We start from the raw sequence: 22,171 nt of genomic DNA on the forward strand, positions 1-22,171 counted from the left end.
GAAAATCCAGTCTCTCTTTTGCCTCAGTGTTGGTTTTTCCTGTTCCTTCACTATCACATGATTGTCTAATGAATGCAAAAATAATGTCAAATCTCTGAAGCCAGAGGCTTCAAAGAACTCCTAACGCGTTTAAGTTCTTGTTAGTGCTAATGCCTAGTGGCTTACCCTAGTGTACATTAAATAATTCAACAAACAATATTGAGACTTAGGGAAAGCATGCAATAACAATGATAACCTGAGCTGTTGTATAAGGTCCTCTCCCTCCTTGATGACATTGACAGTGGCCTGCAGGGTGGTCTGCTGCTGCTGGCCAAAACGCTTGATCAGGTCCTGCACTGCTTCCACTGACTCTGCATACACATCATCCAGCAGTTCCTTCTGCAGCTCCTCCAACCACGTCCACAGCTGACAGTGATCGACAGAACGGGAAAGCCAGTTAAAGTGCAGTGTGGAGAAGAGAGAAAGGAGCAGCCAAACAGCGGTTTTGTTAACAGCAGACATGTGCTGAGGGAAGGTGAGGGGGGTGGGGAGGGGCAGACCCACAGAACTGTGAGCTGAACACAGATGTAAGAATTGATGATGCCACATGGATGGCCAGAAGACGGCAGACAGAAATTAAATCCAACCATTTCTGCTCAAAGCTGGTATTTTGTGAATGGTCATCTTTGTAACAGATTAGCCATCTGGGTGAATTGGCTCAGTGCACTAAAGCCCTGGCATTGCATCCAGGCTGCAGGAGGTAGACCCTGGCACGTATGGTCTGTCTAACACCCACACTGCCTGCTCAGAAACATGTCTGCTTTGGATATTGTTGCAATTATCCATTTAGTAACATACATGAAGTTACATATTACCTGGCAATTATGTAAGCAGTGCTGAGTGGAACCACCTGACTGAGTGTGCGGTTTTCAACATGATTTTTATTATATGAGTAGGCTAGACTAGACTGGAAGGTAATGAACTAAGTGCGATGATGCTTTATGAAAATCCATGTGGGCAAATCCTCTCTCATCCACTGTAGTTCATTCTCTGTCTCCACAGTGAATTCATTTATGTCTTTCAACATGCTGAACAGCATCCAAAGTTTTTTATTGAACTAGAGGAGGTCATGGACAGAAGAGCTGGAAACATTCATTTCTATACACATACACACAAAGGAGGACATTGGAGATGGACACAAACACAAATGTGCAGGCACACGCACACAAAAAGGCTGACCACATACACATGATCTGCGCCAGTGCGAGTTGACAGATGGGGTGAAGGAGACTGGTCCATATGGATATAAAGACTAGCTTCATTAATAACAACATGGCTGTGAGTCTCCCTCACAGTGAAGGCACTGACTTAAAAACCAAGTATTTTTTTATAAAATGATCTGTATGCAAGACACATTTGACATAAACTGCAATAACAGTGAAAAGTTTGTAATTTTGAGATGACACGAGGCATGTCACAATCTGCTGGGATGAATTCTGCAAATATGATGGCACTTCACCTCCATGTGATGAAGAAATACCTTAAATTATATAGTCATGTCAAGTCACTTGGAACAAAAACGACCCTTATATTATGAGTGCGTCCTGTCCAGAGTGTACCTCGCCCTCACCCAGAGTGAGCTGGGACTGGCTCCAGCACCCCCATGACACAGAAACAGAAAAAAGGTAGAAGATGGATGGATGGATATTATGACTATAGTCAAAATTGACTGTAGTGACTAGTCATTATCAATGACTGTGTTGTTGATGGTTGAACCTATGACAGCTTCTAACTGGTTCTATCTACTATCTGACACTACTATCTGGTTCCTGCCTACATTGTAATCAATACACTGGTATTCTTTAACCTGATGTAAATGAGATTTAGGAGCAATTCAGTTTAAGGGAAAAGAAAAAAGGAGATTACACACCTCTTTGACATGAGTGTGGAAGGCAACAGACATGTCCAGTAGGACTTTACGCTGTTCAACTCGTCGCACAAAGTCCTGAATTCGATCTTCTAGCTGATGGGCAGCCTGGTAAATTTCCTCTGGGTCACACTCTCCAGTCTGAGCCAGCTGCTCTGCTGCCTCTAGCAACTTGTCAGCATTGGTGTAGGTGTTCTGAAACATCGACAGGAAAGAGATTTAAAATGAGTACAGTATCCCATGCATCATTCACAGCAATGAGGTGCATTGGTTCAATTGATGCGTGGAATATTTCATACACTTGACAGCCACACCTCACTGATTATTTGTCTCTAAGAGATGCACCCCACTCTTGTCTTAGAGCAGAGGTCAGCAACCTGTGACTCCACCATGGCACCCTGTTGCTTTGAGAAAATAATGTGAATAAACAATGTCTATTTAATTTTTATTCTTAGTAATTTTTTTCAATGTAATAGTTATGATTGTGAAGATTTAGGTGATCATGTAACTTTGAAACAAACTGTTTTTAAAATATTTTGTCGATCAAAATGTGTGTCCCACCTTGCTTGTGGCACCTGTTGCTGACAGGTTGGTGACTTATTTTGAGCTCTTGATCACTGCTAAGCTAACCATGGATACAGCCAATAAAAGAAAAGTTTCTGAGGAAAATAGAAAGCAGTCCTTTTATTTCATAAACATAACAAACGACAGTTGTTATTTGCATAATGTAACTGTAATTAAAATATTTTCTTGATAGCAGTCAAATAGTTTTTGTGGTTCCAGGTGGGTTTTCATTGGTGGGAATCGTGCCCACATGGCTCTGTTAATGCTGAAGGTTGCTGACCCCTGTATTAGTGAAAGTTTATGTTCAGGAAAAAAGTGGCACAGGTTGAAGAACAGTGCTTTCACTTTGAAAGACATGACTTCTATAACTCACCTGTGCAACCTCCTCAAAGTCTTCATGTCTCTTCTGCAGAGCCCTGGCTCTATGTAAAGATTTCCCAACACCAGTGTGTTTACTGAGGAAGGCCTCACCATGGTTTTCTATCCAGTCCAGCACCTTGAAACACACAAACACATATTTAAATACATATACAGCACCACAGGATAACCATATTATAAGAATGCAGTATGCATTTACAAGCAGTAGGGGGTGCAATAGACTAAATTGGCTAAATTCACATAACATTACATTTATTTGGAGTTGTCTTTACATGTAATCACTCTCCCTTATCCCTCCAACTTGCTCATTCATAGTCTGTACTCATCCCTACTTTTTTCCTCTTTTTCATCATCTGCACCCCATCTTTATAAATTACAAAGTGAGGACTATTTGGTTCTTACTAGAAAGCAAATCCAGAGTAGTGTAAAGTATAAACATTTCCTCTGTGGATGAGATTAACTATAGATCTTTGTACATAATTACCTTATTATCTATTAAACAGATGGCTATATTCCATCTGTTCCTATGAAGCCGATTTTCATGATATTTTCAAGGTCTCTGAGAGAATATAATAATGGGACAAACACATGAACACATGCACAATGCCCTCGACACTTAATGTGACAGTAAATTGCATCACCATGGAAACCACTATCAAGAGAAAAGGGGTGACGAAAGAGCAGATAAAAAAAAAGGGTAAAGACAGAAGTGCAGAGATACAGCAAGAAAGAAAAACAGAGCGAGAGGAGGGAGGGGTAGGGGGAGTTCATGCCCAAAGGGGAGAAGCACAGAGACAAGACTACACACCAACTGATTCATTTAGATATAAGGGCTCTAACATCCAGACAATCACACAGAAGGATGGAGTGACACTCTGAAGACTCAGGAGGAAAAGAATGAGGCTTTGAATAAGCCGAGTTGATTACATTGCATCCTTATATCACTACCCAGTATGGACGCTTATCCTGTAAGCATGAGTATCCCTCCCTCTGGAAAACAACACAGATTTTTTGCTGTTTGTATAAAATATATGGAACTTTGGAATATGCATGTTTACCATTGCTAGGAAAAAATATTTACAGAAAAACTAGACGCCAATTGCGTTTTTCAGATTCAAGGCCATCAAAGGGAAATTAAACAGAGTTCTATTGTAAAAGTAATATTTTTGAACCTTTATTAGATAGATATGACCAATAGCAGTGGCTTGTGTTACTTAAGCGGTTGTATTAATATGTAGATAGGTAAATTGAGGCATAACGGGACGATGGCAGAGCACTTTATTCAGCTGCTCCTGCATTGCAATGTGTAAACTTTGCATGTCATTTGGTGCGTGCAAACAAAAAATGCTGAACCTCAAAAATATGCAAGTCTGGAGCTTGATTTTGCTCTGTGTGTCCATCTGTGTGCCTTACTTGCTGCACATCTTGCTGAAACACACACAGCTGTAGGCGCTGGTGCAGACGGACTTTGCGATGCTGCCAGATGTTTTCCAGCTGCCTCTGGTGATGCAGCACCTCATGGATGATGTCCAGGACATGATGTACAGCTTTGGAATAATTAGCTGATGCCATCAATGAATCAGCGCTGCCTGGGGTCAAAGGTCGCTGCAGTTTGTCCAGAAGAGACTTGCCATCTTGGCTTACCTGTAAAGTTTAACATGCCTTTTGACTTGAATAATTTCTAGTAGAGTATCAGTCCCATTTTGCAAATTTGGCATTGACATTTGCATATGTCTGTGAGTTTTGCATGCTCACTTGTGTGTGCATACAGTGTGTGTACTGGCCTCAGAGTATGCAGTGGTAATGTGCTCATATAATCCTTGGTGATGGTGGATTGTATCCTCTAGATCCTGGAGTTCAGAGGGCAGCTCTCCTTCACCACATGCCTTACACCACGGCTCCACTTTACTCATGTACTGGAAATACAGAATACACCATGATTATTACATACATACATCAGAGCTACATCTATAGAATACACTTCATTATATGTATATGTATGTATATGTGTTATATATGTAATACTTATAACAATATACTCAAATGTTGTATTCTATATTTGCTACTGCTGTTTTCAATACTAATGCATATAAAGCAGGGCAGTTTACTTGTTCTCAGCCTTTAGCTGTCTGCTATTAAACTTCAGCTTTCTCAGGGAAAGCTGTATACACTGACAATAAATTTACAGAATAATGCTGTTTGTTATTTACAACCCATTCTTATTCTAGTATAGTCATGATAGACATTTATATCTTAGCAGTACTTATTTAATATAAAAATAATCAGAGGTTATAAAACAGATCTCAAAATGATAAAAATATATACATGACAATTAGATTTATTAATCAGTTTTCCAGAGACAGAGAAAGTGTCTGGCTCTAAATGAAAATCATGCTTTCTGTTCAAGCAAAAGTCCATTTTGCCACCAATATAACATGAAAACATTCATCATGTCTGTAAAACTGCTCTGTCCAGCTAGGTATTGATGGCAAAGGCAGATCTCCATTGTATACAAGGACGTCTACATAAAAGACTGCTCAGAACAGCAGCCACTGACGAAGCAATAGATGTCAACAACTGACTAATGTGTTGTTACTGCAACCATAAGCAAAACAATAAAAAGTGGTATTGATCATTTAAAAGGTCTATCAGGGATAAAGCAATTTCAGTGCTTGTAAACTGAACTGGAGAAAAAATCTAATTCTTACCTCTCTTCTTTCTTTAAATCTATTGTTTGTGTAAGTGTATAAAATATACAGCTGAAGTAACACAATCTTCAATCTCCAAAAATCTATGATACAGCTGATCTTAAGCACCATCCCAATTCTGATTTTCATTCAATGTACTATCGCAGAACCTCAGAAATACTGTATATAGAGGTACTTTGAAGAAATGGTTTATTTATACGATGAGTGTATTATTGTACTGTATGTTATACTGTGTATTTACCCAGCATGTACAGTATGCAGGATTAATGTTTTTTCCTACTTAAAGAATACACATCTAGATTAAGACATGGGACAGAAACATACAAGTTTGGTGACTCTATTAGTGCTATACTTCTTTTTTTTTTTGTGTCTCTTGTTGTATGTACCTGGTCTGCTTTCTGGTGGAAGCTGGCAGACATCTCCAGGAGAGTGCTGCGTTCATCCAATGCTGCAGCGAAGGCCTTCCACTCCTGCTCCAGCTGGCCTGAGATCTGCTGGATCTGCTGTGAGGCATAGTGACCGGACTCCAGGAGCCGGTTCCCCACTGACATGATCCGATTAATGTTCACATACACATTCTGTGTTTAAGAAGAGACAGCAATACAAGTAAAAGATTTTAATACAAACCAAAAGAAATTAGCTCTAATTAAATGAAATACTGAAAATGTTTTTTGTTTGTTCATAATCTTGAACATGTCTTTTGCCTGGTAAATGTTATGAAGGTTTTATTTTGTTAGCTACACATTAGCTACAACTACGTCGTAAAACTGTTTTGTACAGTAGTGTAGATTGCTGAAACATGTTTGCCACAATTATATTCACATACAGATTAAAAACAAAAGTCAATACATGCACTCTGCATTCCTGCCTGTCCACACTCCCACAAACCTGTACACTAGGGGTGTACCAAAAAAAAAAATAAATAAATAAATAAATAAATAAAACAAATCTGGAGACTGTCTGCCTCCATTTTGTATGCGGGACATCACCGCAGAGATAATTCTGGAACATACGCATGCACGGTAAGCACCAAAACAAGGCGGACAATAATAGAGGATAGAGAGATTCAACTGGCCCCGTCCTCGTTGAAGGCAAAGATTTACCTAGACATGTTCAGGTGCCCACACCGGGAATTGAACCACGCCCTTCTTATTGTGGGACAACATCTCTAACAACTATGCCACCATGCTGCTCAGGCCACCACATACATTTAAAATCAACTGACCTAGACATGTTCAGGTGTCCACACTGGGAATTGAACCATGTCCACTACGCTCAAGTCACATTTATTCATTCACTCATTTATTCATGGGTAGGGGGGTGTGAGATTGACATGAGCTTCACAGTGTGCAAGGTTTGCAAAATGAGGAACCCATGTTTAACTGCACTATTTTGCTTTTATGCAACAGTTGCAACAATTCCATCTCAGCATGAATAAATGTTTTAAACTTAATACATGTGAAAAAGATACTTCATTGTCTCCATTTGTCATTCTGTCTTGCAAAGAAGACTGGAGTAGATCACAAGGATCCTTTGCACACCTATAGCATGAAGTAGAAATCATTATGAATCAAAGTGATTTAAATCAAATTGTAGCCCCCAAAATCTGAACCGAACTGTGAGATAGTTAAAGATTCCCACTCCTACTGTGCACATAAAAACACAAAAAAAGTCATTCACTTGAGATGCATGAGCCCCATGTGAATAATGAAAGAAAACCAGTTTGCTTCTTTACATTTCAGTGTTTATTGAATATATGGGATCCAAGGTGTTTTGTGAAGATAGGCACGGATCAGGAAATGCTAATTATGTGCTGTGTTATTATTCTACTCAATTACCGATTCTGCACTGAGGCATAGTGATTAGCACTGTTGCCCCACAACAAGAGGTCGCAGGTTCAGTTCCTAGGCCTGGGACTTTTCTATGCAGAGTTAGCATGTTCTTCCTGTGCCTGCTTGGGTTTCCTCCAGGTACTCCAGTTTCCTCCCACCATCCAAAAACAGGCATGTTTAGGATCAACTGGTGACTCTAAATTGTCTGTAGGTCTGAGTGTGAGTAGTTGCTCATCTGTGTCTCTGTGTGTTGGCCCTGCAATGGACTGTCAATCAGTCCAGGGTGTACCCCCGCAACCCGCAAAACAGATAAGCGGTAGAGGATGACTGAATGAATTACTGCTCCTGGAGCCTATTATGGCTCTTAGTTTGTTTGTTACAATCACAACGGGAAGGAAAGATGAACTGAGCACCAGCTACTGAACCTCAAACAGATGCAGAGTCTTGGGAGCAGCGATGACTCCACCAATACAAATCTTGAGTTTTGATCAAAGCTACAGGCACTGAAGTGACACTTTGTTTTGGTTGAGCTGTAAGACTGTGAGATTAATTCTGACAATGCCTTTTTCTGAAATTGGGGTTTAGAAACAACCTCTGCAGATGGAAGTTTTTTTTGCTTGTGAACTAAGGGGAGACATACTTCTCCCTCTAAAATCCAGCAAAATCTTAATGCAAGAACAGAAGTATGAGATTAAGGCTGATGTTGGCTGGATGATAATAGAAACAGTGGTCCTTAGAAGTATGGCTCACATGAGAAATCATGAGTCCAGCTTCTCTCACAAATACACCGAAGTAGGTAAATCGTTATACACAGACCAGCAGTAGCACAGTAGAACTTACCTAATCCTATTTAAAAAAAAATTACGAGACTACAAATTAAACATCACCACAAGAAATACCTCTTAATTACAATAAGCTTTCTGTGGTATTATACCGAAGGAAAATATTGTGATTTTTTGAAAGAACCCATGCACAGGAAGACCTCCACAAGAACATACTCCTATCTATAAACAGATGAAGAGGGCACTCTTGAGCAAAGCTAGAACAGAGTCACATATAATAAGCCTGAAGGCCTTCGGGCCATCTGCACAGTTATGAAGAAACTGGAGCCTGGACTACTTGTACACACTGGTGGTAATGCCTTAATCCAAACCTGATGGAGGATGGAGGGAGTGGGGGTTGGTCAGGATGGATGGGAGGGGGCTATTCTTGATTAAACCTGATGAGGACATGAGAGACAACGACAAAGGACTCGGTTGACCAGAAATCAGTCTTGCTGTGTTAATAGGCAACAGAAAAAGGGGAACAATGGCCATGAGGTCAAACCCCAAACAATAAGATAATAGCATAAATAGCAACAATTATTATTGTGCAGTGTGCATAATGTGTATTATACAAATATTTTTTATTTGCAGTGTTTAGCATTTTTGGAATGTATTACTATTTGGTACTACTATTACACAGTATGCACACAGATCCTAAAAGTTTCCTGTTTTTTGCAATGTAAAACATGAAACAACCAATGCCAGTGACTGCAGCTATTACAGAACGTAACCAAAGCACATGCACTACACTACTAACTACTATCAAGTGCTTGAGGGTGGGCAGAACGGCAGCATAGTGGTTATTGCTGTTGTCTCACAGCAAGAAGCGTCTGGGTTTGATTCCCAGGTCTGGGGCCTTTCTGTGTGGAGTTTGCATGTTCTCCCCTTGCTTGTGTGGGTTTCCTCCAGGTACTCTTGTTTCCTCCCACAGTCCATGGACGATCAAAACAATCAACCTAGGCATTCATGTCTTGGTTGATTGGCGACTCTAAATTTCCCATGAGTTTAAGCGTTTGTTCATCTTTGTCTCTCTCAATGTGTTGGACCTACAATGGACCGGCAAACTGTCCAGGGTGTACCACGCCTTCGCCCAATGTGAGTTGGGATTGGCTCCAGCACCCCTGCAACCCAGAAACGGATAAGTGGTAGATGATCAATGAATCAATTGTGTGTGGGTGTCCATCTGCCCACAAAGGTGTATATATAGAAAGTTAATGGTATAAATTGGTTTAATCTTAATCAGCAATAGTTCTTGCTCCCACAGCAGCAAATGAAACAGAATTTATTCCACCTCTGTAATGAGGTCTTGGAATTTGAGTCTCCAACATCCCATTCCTCTGGACTGAATGGATAACAGAAGCAGCAGAAATAATCATGGATGGATGTTTGTCCTCTCTTTGGTAGATAGCTTCCATTTATCTCTAATATCGAAGAACATATTTTCATGCCCATCTATGATTCCAGGGTGGGGGGGAGAAAGAAAGAAACCCCCCCCCCCAAAAAAAAAAAAAAAAAAAAAAAAAAAAACAACACACACACACACACACACGGGAAAGAAAAAGTCCTGTTTTTACAAACAGGCTTCTCCTGCTATACCAAATTTATTAAAAATTATTTGGACAACTTAAAACTTGATATTGTGATTTTGTAAAGATTGGAAGTGGGAGAGAGCTGGCCACATTTAATGTTTTGTATTAAAAATTATTTCTCATTTAAATTTGTTGCAATCAATTCTAATTCGATGTGAGTATAAAACATTTTGATTTAAAAGCAGATGCAGCAACTTTTGATGAGATGAAATAAAAAAAGTCCTGGTGACTGAACAATCAATCACATTTCTGTTATAATTTTCAACATAGCTCAGTGTCAACCATATTCGTGCTTTAAATGCAAGGACATGAGCCATTCACTGGCACAACTGCAACATAGTTTCTTGACAAAGTGCAGTGTCCAGTGAGAATACTTGTAGCCCAAACTACACATACATTTAACTTCATCTGCTACATACTCTTCATCATTTGGTTTAAACCTTGACTTAAAGCTGATGAAGCACATATGCCTTGCAGTCATCACTAACTGAAGAAGCAGCAGGATGGAGTCCTACATTTTGTGAAACCAGTGACACGATACATTTTTCACTGGAAGATGGCAATCATGTTATTGTGTTGTTTCAACTTCTTTACTCACCAGAAAATGTCACATTTATTCAAAACACACACAGACACCACTGACAAAGGCACCATCTCTGCATGATTGGATATGAACAGCACCACATAAAAACACACACACACACACAACCCTGACACTTTGTGTTTCCATTCAGCTAAGCAGGCGAGAGGAAGGGGAAATGTTGCTTCCTGTGGAAGAATGGGTGGAGTGGGCGGTGGTCACTCTCAGTGTACCCAACTGTGTGTTTGCATGTGTGCTGTTTGTGAACATGTGTGTGTTTATATTGAGTTCCATCTGTCTTTTCTACTACTGTTGTCTCAGGGGTTATTGGTTCATCTCAGCCTGGACTTGTTGACACAACTGGCTTTGGGCAGTCAGTGGAGCTGCCCATGGGCCCTAATGTTGACACTGTTCACTGCGAATGGTTTCAAACAGCAATGACACTGGGAGTGGGAAGATGTAGGCCATGTATGCTGCTTTCCCTTGGCTACCCATTATCTAATGCTAAAAATAAATAGTATGAACAAAAAAAATGTACAATTTAATTTTGTTTACTTTTGTTAGTGTTGGGTAGTTTTTTATGTTCCAGAGAGAAGTAAGCCACTCAGCGTGTTTTGCTTCGTATAGTATCACATTGTATCAGGCCCTATACATCATTATAGACCATGAAGAGGCAAAGAGGTTCTACAGAGTCCTGATGGTAAGCTGTTGCTGTACACTTCACAAAGTAAAAAATGCACTAATATGGCAATGCGACAAAGAAAGGGCAAAGAAGAGTCTGTAGCAAGTAGAGGAGGGAAGGATCAGTATCTTTAGAGTCAGCACCATGAAGCAGTCTAAGGTTTTGATAAAACCTGCCACAACAGAGCACAGTATGACTACAGGGTCAATACAGTATAATACCCTCAGTTACACTTATTAGTCAGCAGCAGAGCTCTACACACTACAGCAAGATATAGGAGGACAAGGAGGGGTGTGGAGCAGAGCAGCAGAGGGCAGCAAACAGCCATGGGAGGGGGCAAAGAGGCAATATGGGTCAATTATGGTAACAGCACTGTGACAAGACATGACAGAGTGCAGCAAAGAGGGGGCAGAGTGGAAAACAGCTGAATAATATAATGGAGACTGCAGCAGCAGAGAAAATATCAGTCTGTAGCAAGTTACAGCCCAAGGGAGAGGATGGTTTGAGACAAAGGCTACAAAAAATAAGAGATGCATGTGTGTGTGTCTGTGTGTTGTGGCTGTAAAGTGGTGGGAGGCTTGAGTGTATTTCCATGAATGACAGTAATGATGATAGTTTGTGATTGCATTGCCTGTGTGTGTACATGTTTCTGCGCATGTGTGCAACAATGAAACAGAGACAACATCTTACCATGCAGTTCATAGCAAAGTGGTTGTGCTGGGTCTGCAGCTCGACTGCGTGCTGGTGGTTCCCTCCAATCTCTGTATAACTGGTGAGGAAAAGGCCCTTGTTGTGCATGATCCAGTCGAACATCTACACATGGATGAAGGGGAGAGGATGACGTTCCTAACTCATCATGGCAATGACTTCTACAAACAAGCATTTGCCAAGTTCCTCTGGAATAAACAGCAACAAAAGCACATGCTTTGTGTATGTGCAAGTCTGCTTGTGTATTGGATCAATCCATTTTATCCCTCAATTTTGTGGCACTGTGTTCTTGCTATAATCCATTTCTCTAAGTATTTGTTGTAGGGAAAATGTGCTTTTAATTAAAGCTCGATGCTCAATTGTAGGCCTCTATATTTGCCTCCAGCTTTGCAAAATTCATCTAACTACACCCCCTGACATGCAACATCACACTGTCCTTGAACACCAATGGCATGCATGTGTATTCACAACTTAATTTAAACTCACATACACAGCTCAAATAATATTTGACCAAGCAATAAAATAAGACTTAAGCACACACAAAAAAATATTCTCAAGGCTCAAACTTCTAACTTAAAAAACACTTCTTAAAGTATACATCCATGGGTTGTTTTAAGTACTCGTGAATAGAAATGTATATTAAGATATTGTACAGAACATACTCTTAACAATGTCCAGTCATTTTACCTCATCTGGTCTGCAAGTGGATTAAATTTGATCCAAGGACTTTAATGTCTGGATTAATATAATGTTTTCTTTTTTTGTATGCATTTGTCCTCATAGATTAACACCAGCTGTGTCTACTTGTTATGAGATTGATACACCTTTAGCCTTGCAGCTACATATTGTATTATTTCAGTTGATGCATGCAACTGTCACCAGCCCTCCCTGGTAGCTAGTTTATTGAAGATCATTGGGTGAAATGACCTAATGAGGCATTGTGAGAGGGCAGTGCTACACCTCGGTGAATATGGGGGGGGAACAGCAAGGACAGAGAAGATGCAGGAGAATGGACAGGTGAAGGGAAGCAGGTGGTACTAGTAGGAACTAGTGGAGCAAGGGATGCTGTGCTTTTCCTTCCACCTCATGTAATGTAATGCTTTCATATTCCTAGCTAAGACTAGCACCTATGTACACTCAAATCACATTATCTCCTGAAATACTCATATATCAATATGTGAATGATGAGCACTTATTAACATAGGAGCATCCATGAGCAAAAAGGTGAAGAGGCAGCCAGGAACTAATTCACTTCATATTATAGGAAGAATAATTGAGTAGAATAGAAGCACCCTCACCTTCTCAGCATCCTGTTCAAACAGTCGCAGCTGGAAACACTGGTCCAGCTTCAGTTTCCTCATGTGCCACAGTTGCTGCAGGTTTTGGCGTGTCCCATGCAGCTTATCCAACAAACCTGTGACTTTAGCCCCAAGATTGTGTGCATCGGCGTGTGTGTGGAGCCCATGATGATGGTCGTTGGAATCTCCGGTAGCTCCACCAGACCGGTTGCCATATCCGGTTTCACCACTACTTCCACCTCCTGCAATTTGTGACTGTAGCCTTTGGAGCAGCCTTCGCCCCTGTGTGTCCAGCTCCTCTACCGATGCCTTAGTTGCCCTTTTCTTCAGCGCTGCATGTTCCTCCATTAGCCGACGAGCCCCCTCCAGGTCTCGTGGGAGATCACGCTGGGACAAGGTTTCCTGGAGCTCTTCAAGCCGTGCCAGAGCTCGCGTTGCATCACTGGCAAAAGTCTCAAATGAGAGCCGCACCTAAAATGAAACTTAAAAGTAACCTACATTGTCCAAAGTGGAAACAATATTGGGTTTAATTAAGGGCAATCAAACAAAAAGACTATAATAATGCCCTCTTCTTTTTTCTTAATTGGACTAACAATCCTTGAAACTGATGTCTTCTATGCTTTCTAAACAGCGTGAGGAAATTTTGAAAGAACAAAAGGAAAAATATTCAAACCTCGATCCAGTCATCATGGTTGTACTCTAAGCTGCCCTCAAAATCAGCTGTCAGTTGGGATGGGTCCACAATCTTGGTTAAGCCCTCTAAGGAGACCATCACCGTCTGGTGTAGGTAGACAGAGAAATAGGGATGCAGAAGAGGTAGAGAGAATGGAGAGCAGAGAATAAACAGAGACCAGCAACATCTAAATTATCATAATTTTCATCCCCATATGTCTGAATTGAACAGCTACACAATTCTGCACTAGTGCCTGTTTCTGCAGTTGGCCCTGTCCAGAACAGCACATCTGTGACCCACTGTACCAGTGCTCCCAGCTGCTTTTCTAAACTGGAAAGACGCCGTTCTGAATCTACCACAGGGACCCTGATGATGTATAAATGCTTCAAAGAACTCCACATCAAATAAGCTGCACAATGAGCATGACTTTAACACGTCCAAATATTTAACACAAATATTAAACCTAGACTGTGAAAAGCATTTGCTGAGTCAGAGAAGCTACATATCAACTGTTTATATTGGTGGCTTTACCAAAATAAAATTTCCAGACAATATAAACTGTGTTCATGTTATTATTAATAAGGTGAAAATACACAGATAGAAGCTATCAGGAAATAAAAACAGAGACGGCTCTGCGCACAGGAAACAAAAAATACTAGCTGGATGGTCAGATTTCAGGCTGGGTGCTCTCCTGTAGAGATGCACTAACAAATACAGGCTTAAATAGTCTCAAACTAGCAACTTTGTGGTAACAATAATCCACCAACTACATACAACGCATATTTGCATGATTGAAAGAAAACAACAATAACCTTAGGCTGGTCCACACCCAAGACAGTGCAGTTTGGGTGAAATGTTTCACCATGCCCCATATATCCCGTTTCCATAGTAACTGGGTCAGGACTAAATATACCAGCACCACATGCCCACACGGGACAGAATAGTGCCACTGTCATAGAGCAGCAGTTAAATTAGATCTGATAAATTAAGATCAGTGGCTATGAAAAATAAACTACTCTAATTGCTACAACTAATTATTCATTTTAAAGTATACTGAAACATAATTTAATCATCACTATTAATCATCCATCTCTTGTGGAAAAAATTTAATAATTTAAGAATACATTCTCAAAGGAGACTTGTTCGTGTACAGGATCAACAACAAAGTCCACACGAGTTATATTAAAAGGGTTAGTTTTTTTTGTATTTTAGGTAGTGAAAGTACACAAAGCTGCACTCACCTCAAATTCAAACTTGGAGCTGCCAAAGTTGGTCCTCTGCTTTTGCCAGAAGTTGTCTGGCTTGATGATGAGAGCGACGTGAATACAAGAAGGAAAGGACTCTTGAAGGATCTTCAGCAGAGGCTTGATGCTGTCCCACTTAGAACCGCGCATGTCCACAATAACAGTGAACCCATGTCTGGCCACCTCCTCACTGCAGAAATATAAATAATAAGGTCATACTGCAGGATGAAGAGTAAATTTGCACAGGACAGCATACAGTACTTTTAAATAATTTTACAATGTCAGTATAAAAGCATTGGAAAAGCTAAGAGTGTAAAGTGAAGATGTGATTGAAACTGAATGAGTTTGAAAACCAATTTTAAACTATTGAGTTACATCATCATCGTCATTATCCATGCAAAAGAAATGGGGACACTATCAAACAGCAAAACAAGAAAATGTATTTTCTAAGTGGGAAGATGCCAAAATGAAAATAAAGATTTAAATCAGAAATCCTTTGCAAATCTCCAGTGCATCAGGGGAGAGAAAAAAAAAATTAATTCAGACATTCAGCGTTGATATTTCCACTGCTGTTTACCAGGAGTCCTGCTGCTGTATAAGTCCATAAAAGGTTGTTTCTCAGTGTTAAAGACTTTAATCTCTATGTGTCTTGCTAGGACACAGAAACAGACGCAGGCCCTCCTGCTCTAACTCACTCTGACCTCACTCTCTGAAAACGGAGCAGTCGCCAAATGAATTAAGAAAAAGTTTGAGAGGATGTAAGGGGGAGGGGGCAAGAGAAAGAGAGAGAGAGAGAAATTGGGGGAGAGAGACAGATGTAACAAAAAAATTGAAAGACTGAAAAGTATTTCACAGGATGGACAGTAATCAAGCTCATGACATGAGGCTGACGTCCTTGGGAGTTGATATTTGATGCCTTGTCAGACACAAACTGGATGGTTGGTCACCTCTGTCAGACCTCCTAATCACTCTGGTCTAACTTCTTCACACAGTTCCTAACAAGTGGAGTATGTCTGGATTCAGTTAGGTACTTCACTTTTACCTTGTCTTTTATTAAACATACTCATAATAGCATATTTTACTAAATTGTATTAGCATATGAAAACAAAACATTTCATTAGTTAGGTTTTATTCGAATTTAAATTGGGTAAGTTTCCAAGCTGAGCACCAACTAATGAAACAAAGAGTAATGAACGGAAAAGCAGAGAGGTTTGTATTTTAGCCTCTCTAATTTGTAATTGGAGCAAGTCCATCTACAGGATATAAGAGGAAATAAAACAAAAGTTGGGAACTTAACAGTCAATGTAAGCAGACTCTGGATGTCCCAAAACCCACCACAAGGAGCCCTAAACAAACCTGGACCAAATATTTACAGGGATGTGGACCCCCTCTTGCCTCAAGACAGCTCTGCAGTTCTGCAAAGCACAAGAAAGTGCAGCACCGGGGGAGCAGAAGAAGTAGGACACAAAATTGCAAACTTTCCTCAGTGCTAATCAGAACTGACACAAAACAGAATAGCTTAGAGCTTAGCATTAAATGCAAAGGAAAGGTGCTTATAGACTTGAAAATCACCCTCCTCCACACAACAACAGAGCACAACAAGAATATCCTGTAGCACCACACAGTGCATACTTCGTGGAGCAGTTTCTTGAACCATGTGTCTGAACAATAACTTTGAAACAGGAAAGAAAAGGCAACAGATTTTTAAGACAAAAGAAAGAAAGAGGGAAAAAAGAAAAGTGTTTACATAAATTATTGTTTGATTAGATCTGGCGAACTCTGGACATGATCAATAGCAGAAAGAGGAGAGGAGATACTAAACAGGGATAAACAGTAACCTGCAAACAGTAAAGGAGTGCATTTTGAGTAAATAAAGGGAGGAAAAGAAAGAGGAAGGGAGGTGAATCATCACAGAGTATCCAAAATAAAACCATCTCAACTCCTTGTAGCCTCAGGTTATGCCTCAGCAATTTAAAATCCAATCAAGGACGCAAAGTCTAAAACAAAGAAGGGGATGAGATACATGTGTGCATCAGTGTGCGTGTGTCTGTCTGCATGAGATGCAAAATCAGCAATCTGTTTCAAATTAACCCAGGATCCAGAACAGGGTTTGCACTTAGATGCATGTGCATATAACTGTGCACAGCTGAATCCTCCACTCAAATCACCTCGCTGTGTATTTGTGTGTACATCTACCTGGGAATAGTAGCCAGGTAGGCTATGAGCCTGCGCAGGTCTTCAGGTCGTATTCTGTCGTGGTTGCTCCGTGCTGGAAAGGTGAGAATGGGACCACCACGTCTGTCTCTGCCACCTTTTGGGCACAAAGAAAATGACAAAAAGAGCCTTTAAATATCAGCTACTTGCAACCTAGCCAATGTTCGACAGACACTCTGGTATTATAGGTGATCCATGCATAATGTCCAAACATTTTACACAATAAATTATCTTTCTAAATGTATAAATACACCACCTTCAAGTCCATGGTCTGATACTAAGAGTCGGAATACATTAGAAAATTCCTCCTTATACATTTCGTACTTTGCTGCTTTGGCTTCACGCTTTAGTGTCGGGTGGTAGCATGAACTGGAGTTAGCTTCATTTAAATTCACTAACATTAGCTTTCATTACCTTCCTCTACAGGGAATTAATTTAGATTTACGGTATTGGTGTATAATGGTATAGTATTAGGGGCAGAGAATTTTTTTTTTCGATATGCAAATCTCAAAATGTCGAGATTGATTTTGAAGTACAACATCGTGAATAAAGTCGAAATGTCTCCTCTCGCCCATCAAATCCAGTTAGAAGAGCGACATTTCTGAAGTTATGCCACTACATAATTGATATCTCCATATTTCGATCAGTTAGCTAACTCCTTATCTGAAACTATCATAAATTGGCTGCCATTAACTTCATTTAGTTGCAGTTAGCTTCAGTTAGTCGGTATTGGCTTGAAGTGGCTGCCATTACTTTCACTTCCATGCCTTTAGCTTAATTTAAATTACATTAACTTCAGTTAGCTCACATTAGCTACCACTTTCCTGTAACCTGCAGCTAGCCCTCTTTAGCTTAATTCACCTCGTATAACCAAGTTAGCTGTCTTCAGCGCCATTTACCTCCTGTAACCAACAGTTAGCTGTCTTCAGCGCCATTTACCTCCCGTAACCAACAGTTAGCTGTCTTCAGCGCCATTTACCTCCCGTAACCAACAGTTAGCTGTCTTCAGCGCCATTCACCTCCCGTAACCAACAGTTAGCTGTCTTCAGCGCCATTTACCTCCCGTAACCAACAGTTAGCTGTCTTCAGCGCCATTCGCCTCCCGTAACCAACAGTTAGCTGTCTTCAGCGCCATTCGCCTCCCGTAACCAACAGTTAGCTGTAGGGCTGAAACGATTCCTCGAATAATTCGAGTACTTAAGATTTAAACTGATCCGATGAATCGTTTAATTTTTGCAGAGCATGGGATTTCGCCCGGACTACAGGTGTCTCGTCAGACTCCGTGTGCCAACAAACACAAGCAACAGTGGCAGGGTGGACTATTAACAGAGCAAAGAACCTTCTAAGTTTTTGGAAGCCGCCGAACAGAAAAAAATGAGCCTTATAAGACGACAGAAGTGGATACAGACACTACAGACGAGAGGTACCGTCGGCTTCACATCAGCCTTGAAGACCGGTGTGTGTTGTTGTGTCTGAAGCGGTGCAGTACTTCTTCAAAATTTGCGGTCAATATCTTTGTACGGAAATAATTAAATTCCTCTGCTCCCCATGTCACTGTCTCTGTGACCTGACTGCAGCTGGAGGTCTCTCCTCTCTGTGTCTTCCTTTCTGGTGGAGCTACCAAACTCAGTTTCTGTCAAAGATAACGTTTTGTGTCGGGCTTCAATACAAACTAGGTTAATGGACATTAGCATTAGAGCTGGCCAGTTCGCTTACGTTACAAACTAACGGTCCTGTTTCTCGTCCCAAATTCACCGTCACCATTTGTATAGAAAATTTCTTAACCCTTTATTTTCTTGTTCTTCTCTCTGGACTGATGCTGACTGGACATTTTCCTACCGGACTACAGACAACAGAGAACAGGCTAGTATAGCAACAGTAACCAAGGGGGGCGGGGCTTAACGAAGGCTCAGTGGCCAAAATCATTTGTTGGGGGGGTTACAATTAAAACAAGTAAGAAGCTTATGCAACTCAAATATTACATAATCAATCAAATAAAATAGTAGTAAAGTAGTGTGAGTTCTTCCTCCATAAAAAAAAAAAAAAAAATCATCGTTCTCTTTTACTGGTCTAGTCTGTGGACGCGTCCTGTCTCCGGTCTGGTCTCGGTCCGTTCCTGGAGGGGTGCCGTCACCCGTCTGGTGTGGTTCGGCCTAGGTCCTGGGGGGGGCGCCGTATTTGCATTAGCCCAGTCCATTACTCGCTACCAACTAACTCCGTAGACACGTTCAGGTGCCCACACCGGGAATGGACCTTTACATACATACATTACATTACGTTTACATACATTACATATCAAATCACACATTTAACACTTACATTATGTTTACATTACATCTACATCACTACATACATTACATTACATCATTGATACATCATATACATTACTCAACCCCGGGGTTACATTACAGCATACATTCACATCATTCATACATTCGCATCGCCTGTCCCTAGCCGGGAATCGAACCCCGCCCTCCTTGGTGCGGGGCAGCAGCGTTGCCACTGCGCCACAGCGCTGCTCGAGTTGCTCCATACATTTGCGCCATTTCAATATTTCACATTACGTCACATGACGTCACCGTGCTGGGATTGGCTCCAGCACCCCACGTGACCCGGAAGCGGCTAACTAGCGTAAGTGATACGGCACTGAGGTTTACTTAACAGCTAGGCTAGCTGGCATCCATTTACACAAAGACTGACAATGAAAAGCCGAAAAAATGCTCAATTTATTTTTTATATAATAAATAGCATAGCAGTAACCTACACATTTGATTGTTCCATTTCGCTTTCCTCTCATCTATTTGCGTTTCTTCCTTAAGTACATATGGTAACTTAGCAACTATGCACGACTCAGCAGTAAATCAGCGTAAAGGGGAACAGGAGCTAACACACCGGGCGGTCAGAGTCAGCTGGTATATGGTTTAATCTTTTAACGGTTATGCTCATGTATATTTATAATTACACTTTAACGAAACAAAATTGTGTTTTATCCGATTAATCGATGGAATTTTCAGTATAATACCCGATTACTAAAATACTCGAAAGCAACATCCCCAGTTAGCTGTCTTTAGCTTCAGCTAATTGTTTTTAGCGTCTGTTACTTCCTATAAACAACAGTTAGCTGGCTTTAGCTTCACATAGTTATAGCTGAATATTGAAGGAAGATGAAGCTCACACAGGGGAAGACACCTCTCCAACAAGTGCCGATCACTGAGCAACCCTGTGTACTATAAGCAAGCTCAGTGGACTGTGATCAACAGGAGGCCCAGACAAACACAGTCATCTATTAGTTATTTTTATACTGTGAAAACTGTGACATTTTTCGCTAAATTTAACATGGCAGCCAGATGTCTAGGTGAAGAACGAATTTTCCTCAGTTCTAATGCAGAGTGTCTCTGAGGGGAAAGTTGCTGTAGGCTTCTTATCTAAATGAACCCCTTTTCACACACAGATCGTTGGCCTCAGGTTGAACACCTCTCTGTACACGTTTACTGACTCTGTGCTGAAGGAATCCCTTGATGCATGTGAGAGCTGTTTAGGTTCTGAAATGTCATCACTCAGCTGATGTTACTTTGTGTCTGTAGTAGCAACAATATGTCGCCACTAGCAGGACTTTACTCGGGGAAAAGATCAGAAAGAGGAAAAGACAGGAAAAGACAAGCCTGAGGAGAAAACACATGTTTAACCTTTTCCAGGAATGGCAAGTGGAGGATATATTATTTATGTGCTTGCTCCGAATGGTACATGGCAAAGCCTTTGCTCACCATTTTGATACGACACATAAAGTTGAGAAGTAATGTTAAAGTGAGTTGACTGGCTGGTCAGCTGTGAACGTGAATGGAAACTGAAATTGACATGTCAAAGAAGGGCTGTGACCAGACAACAACATGGTGACGTATGTGCAATCTCTTAGCCCTTAGCCCACACCAAGATGATTTTCTAGGGATAACCCAAAAAGTCCTGGCTACCCCCGGCCTAAAGTCTGGGTTAGCCCGTATTACAATTTGTATGAAAGCTTTCTTAAAGCTTTATTTCTTCTTTCTTAGTTTAAGTGTAGTGAGAAAAGGGCTTTTGTTGGAAGTTTTTTGAAAGTCCTCTCCACCCTCGGCCACGTAACTCCAAACTACACACAAATACACAAACCTGATAGACACCCATTCGTTTTTTGGGGACGTTTTTTGAATTTTCCTCAAAATATGTATTGCACACTAACATGCATGAGTCGCAGCACGCCATTTCCCATAAATCTGCATGAAACAATGTGACTCTCATATCGGTGCGATTATAGCTTGTGTGCCTGATGCATTTACAAGCATAACCTAACCTACAGAGAGCTACACCAACAAGATGTTAAAAGACCGCTTCTGTGTTCTGAGATGACAGCAGCTAATTTGTATGGGTACCATCTGTGAATATGTCTGCAGTTAGTCATGGCTATTCTGAGTCAAATTGGAGGGTCAGGGGGTCAAATTAGTCTGACGATGACAAGGCTGGTAATAGCCTTTCAGTCAGACTGCAGCAGTAAACAGCCCTGAAAAACACTCCCTCATACTCACTCATAATTATTCCATTGCCTACACAGTTAACAGTAATGAGGTAAAGGTCGGGTCAGAACCACCGTGGGTCAGAAACAGTTCAGAGGAATAAGCGAGTACATATAAATAACCTAAAAAGTAGTAATTACAATGAGTGAAATGGGAGTATTGAGCAAAATGATACCTGTGCTGCACTGTTTCAGGGACACACAATATGCATTCTAATGTCTTGCAAGCACAGGAACAACATTGATGTGTAGCAATGTCACTAGGAAAGGTGTTTGATTTAAAAATTAAAGATGGTATTTATGCCACAAAATCAAATTGTTCTGATTCACTGGCACTTAAAAATATTAAAAGCCTACTACCCTGCAAAGCATTAACAAATGATGCTCCTTCAAACAGACAGATTTCCACAACATAATCTCCCAATGTT

At 40.7% G+C, this 22,171-nt stretch overlaps 1 protein-coding gene across 1 annotated transcript in view; it reads right to left on the minus strand.

Annotated features, from left to right (window-relative positions):
* triob (trio Rho guanine nucleotide exchange factor b) overlaps positions 1-22,171 on the minus strand; it is a 98,846-nt gene that overhangs the window by 41,755 nt on the left and 34,920 nt on the right. The window contains exons 4-15 of the mRNA XM_029505401.1: positions 17,183-17,297; positions 14,984-15,176; positions 13,743-13,847; positions 13,287-13,540; positions 13,070-13,223; positions 11,754-11,876; positions 5,943-6,134; positions 4,633-4,764; positions 4,262-4,492; positions 2,844-2,966; positions 1,910-2,101; positions 236-405 (exon numbers count right to left, since the gene is read on the minus strand). Coding sequence (XP_029361261.1) covers positions 236-405; positions 1,910-2,101; positions 2,844-2,966; positions 4,262-4,492; positions 4,633-4,764; positions 5,943-6,134; positions 11,754-11,876; positions 13,070-13,223; positions 13,287-13,540; positions 13,743-13,847; positions 14,984-15,176; positions 17,183-17,297 — 1,984 coding nt within the window. The remainder of the gene's footprint in view (positions 1-235; positions 406-1,909; positions 2,102-2,843; positions 2,967-4,261; positions 4,493-4,632; positions 4,765-5,942; positions 6,135-11,753; positions 11,877-13,069; positions 13,224-13,286; positions 13,541-13,742; positions 13,848-14,983; positions 15,177-17,182; positions 17,298-22,171) is intronic.

The sequence above is a fragment of the Echeneis naucrates genome, chromosome 6 (assembly GCF_900963305.1).
Source record: "Echeneis naucrates chromosome 6, fEcheNa1.1, whole genome shotgun sequence".
In the NCBI taxonomy this organism is placed as follows: Eukaryota; Metazoa; Chordata; class Actinopteri; order Carangiformes; family Echeneidae; genus Echeneis; species Echeneis naucrates.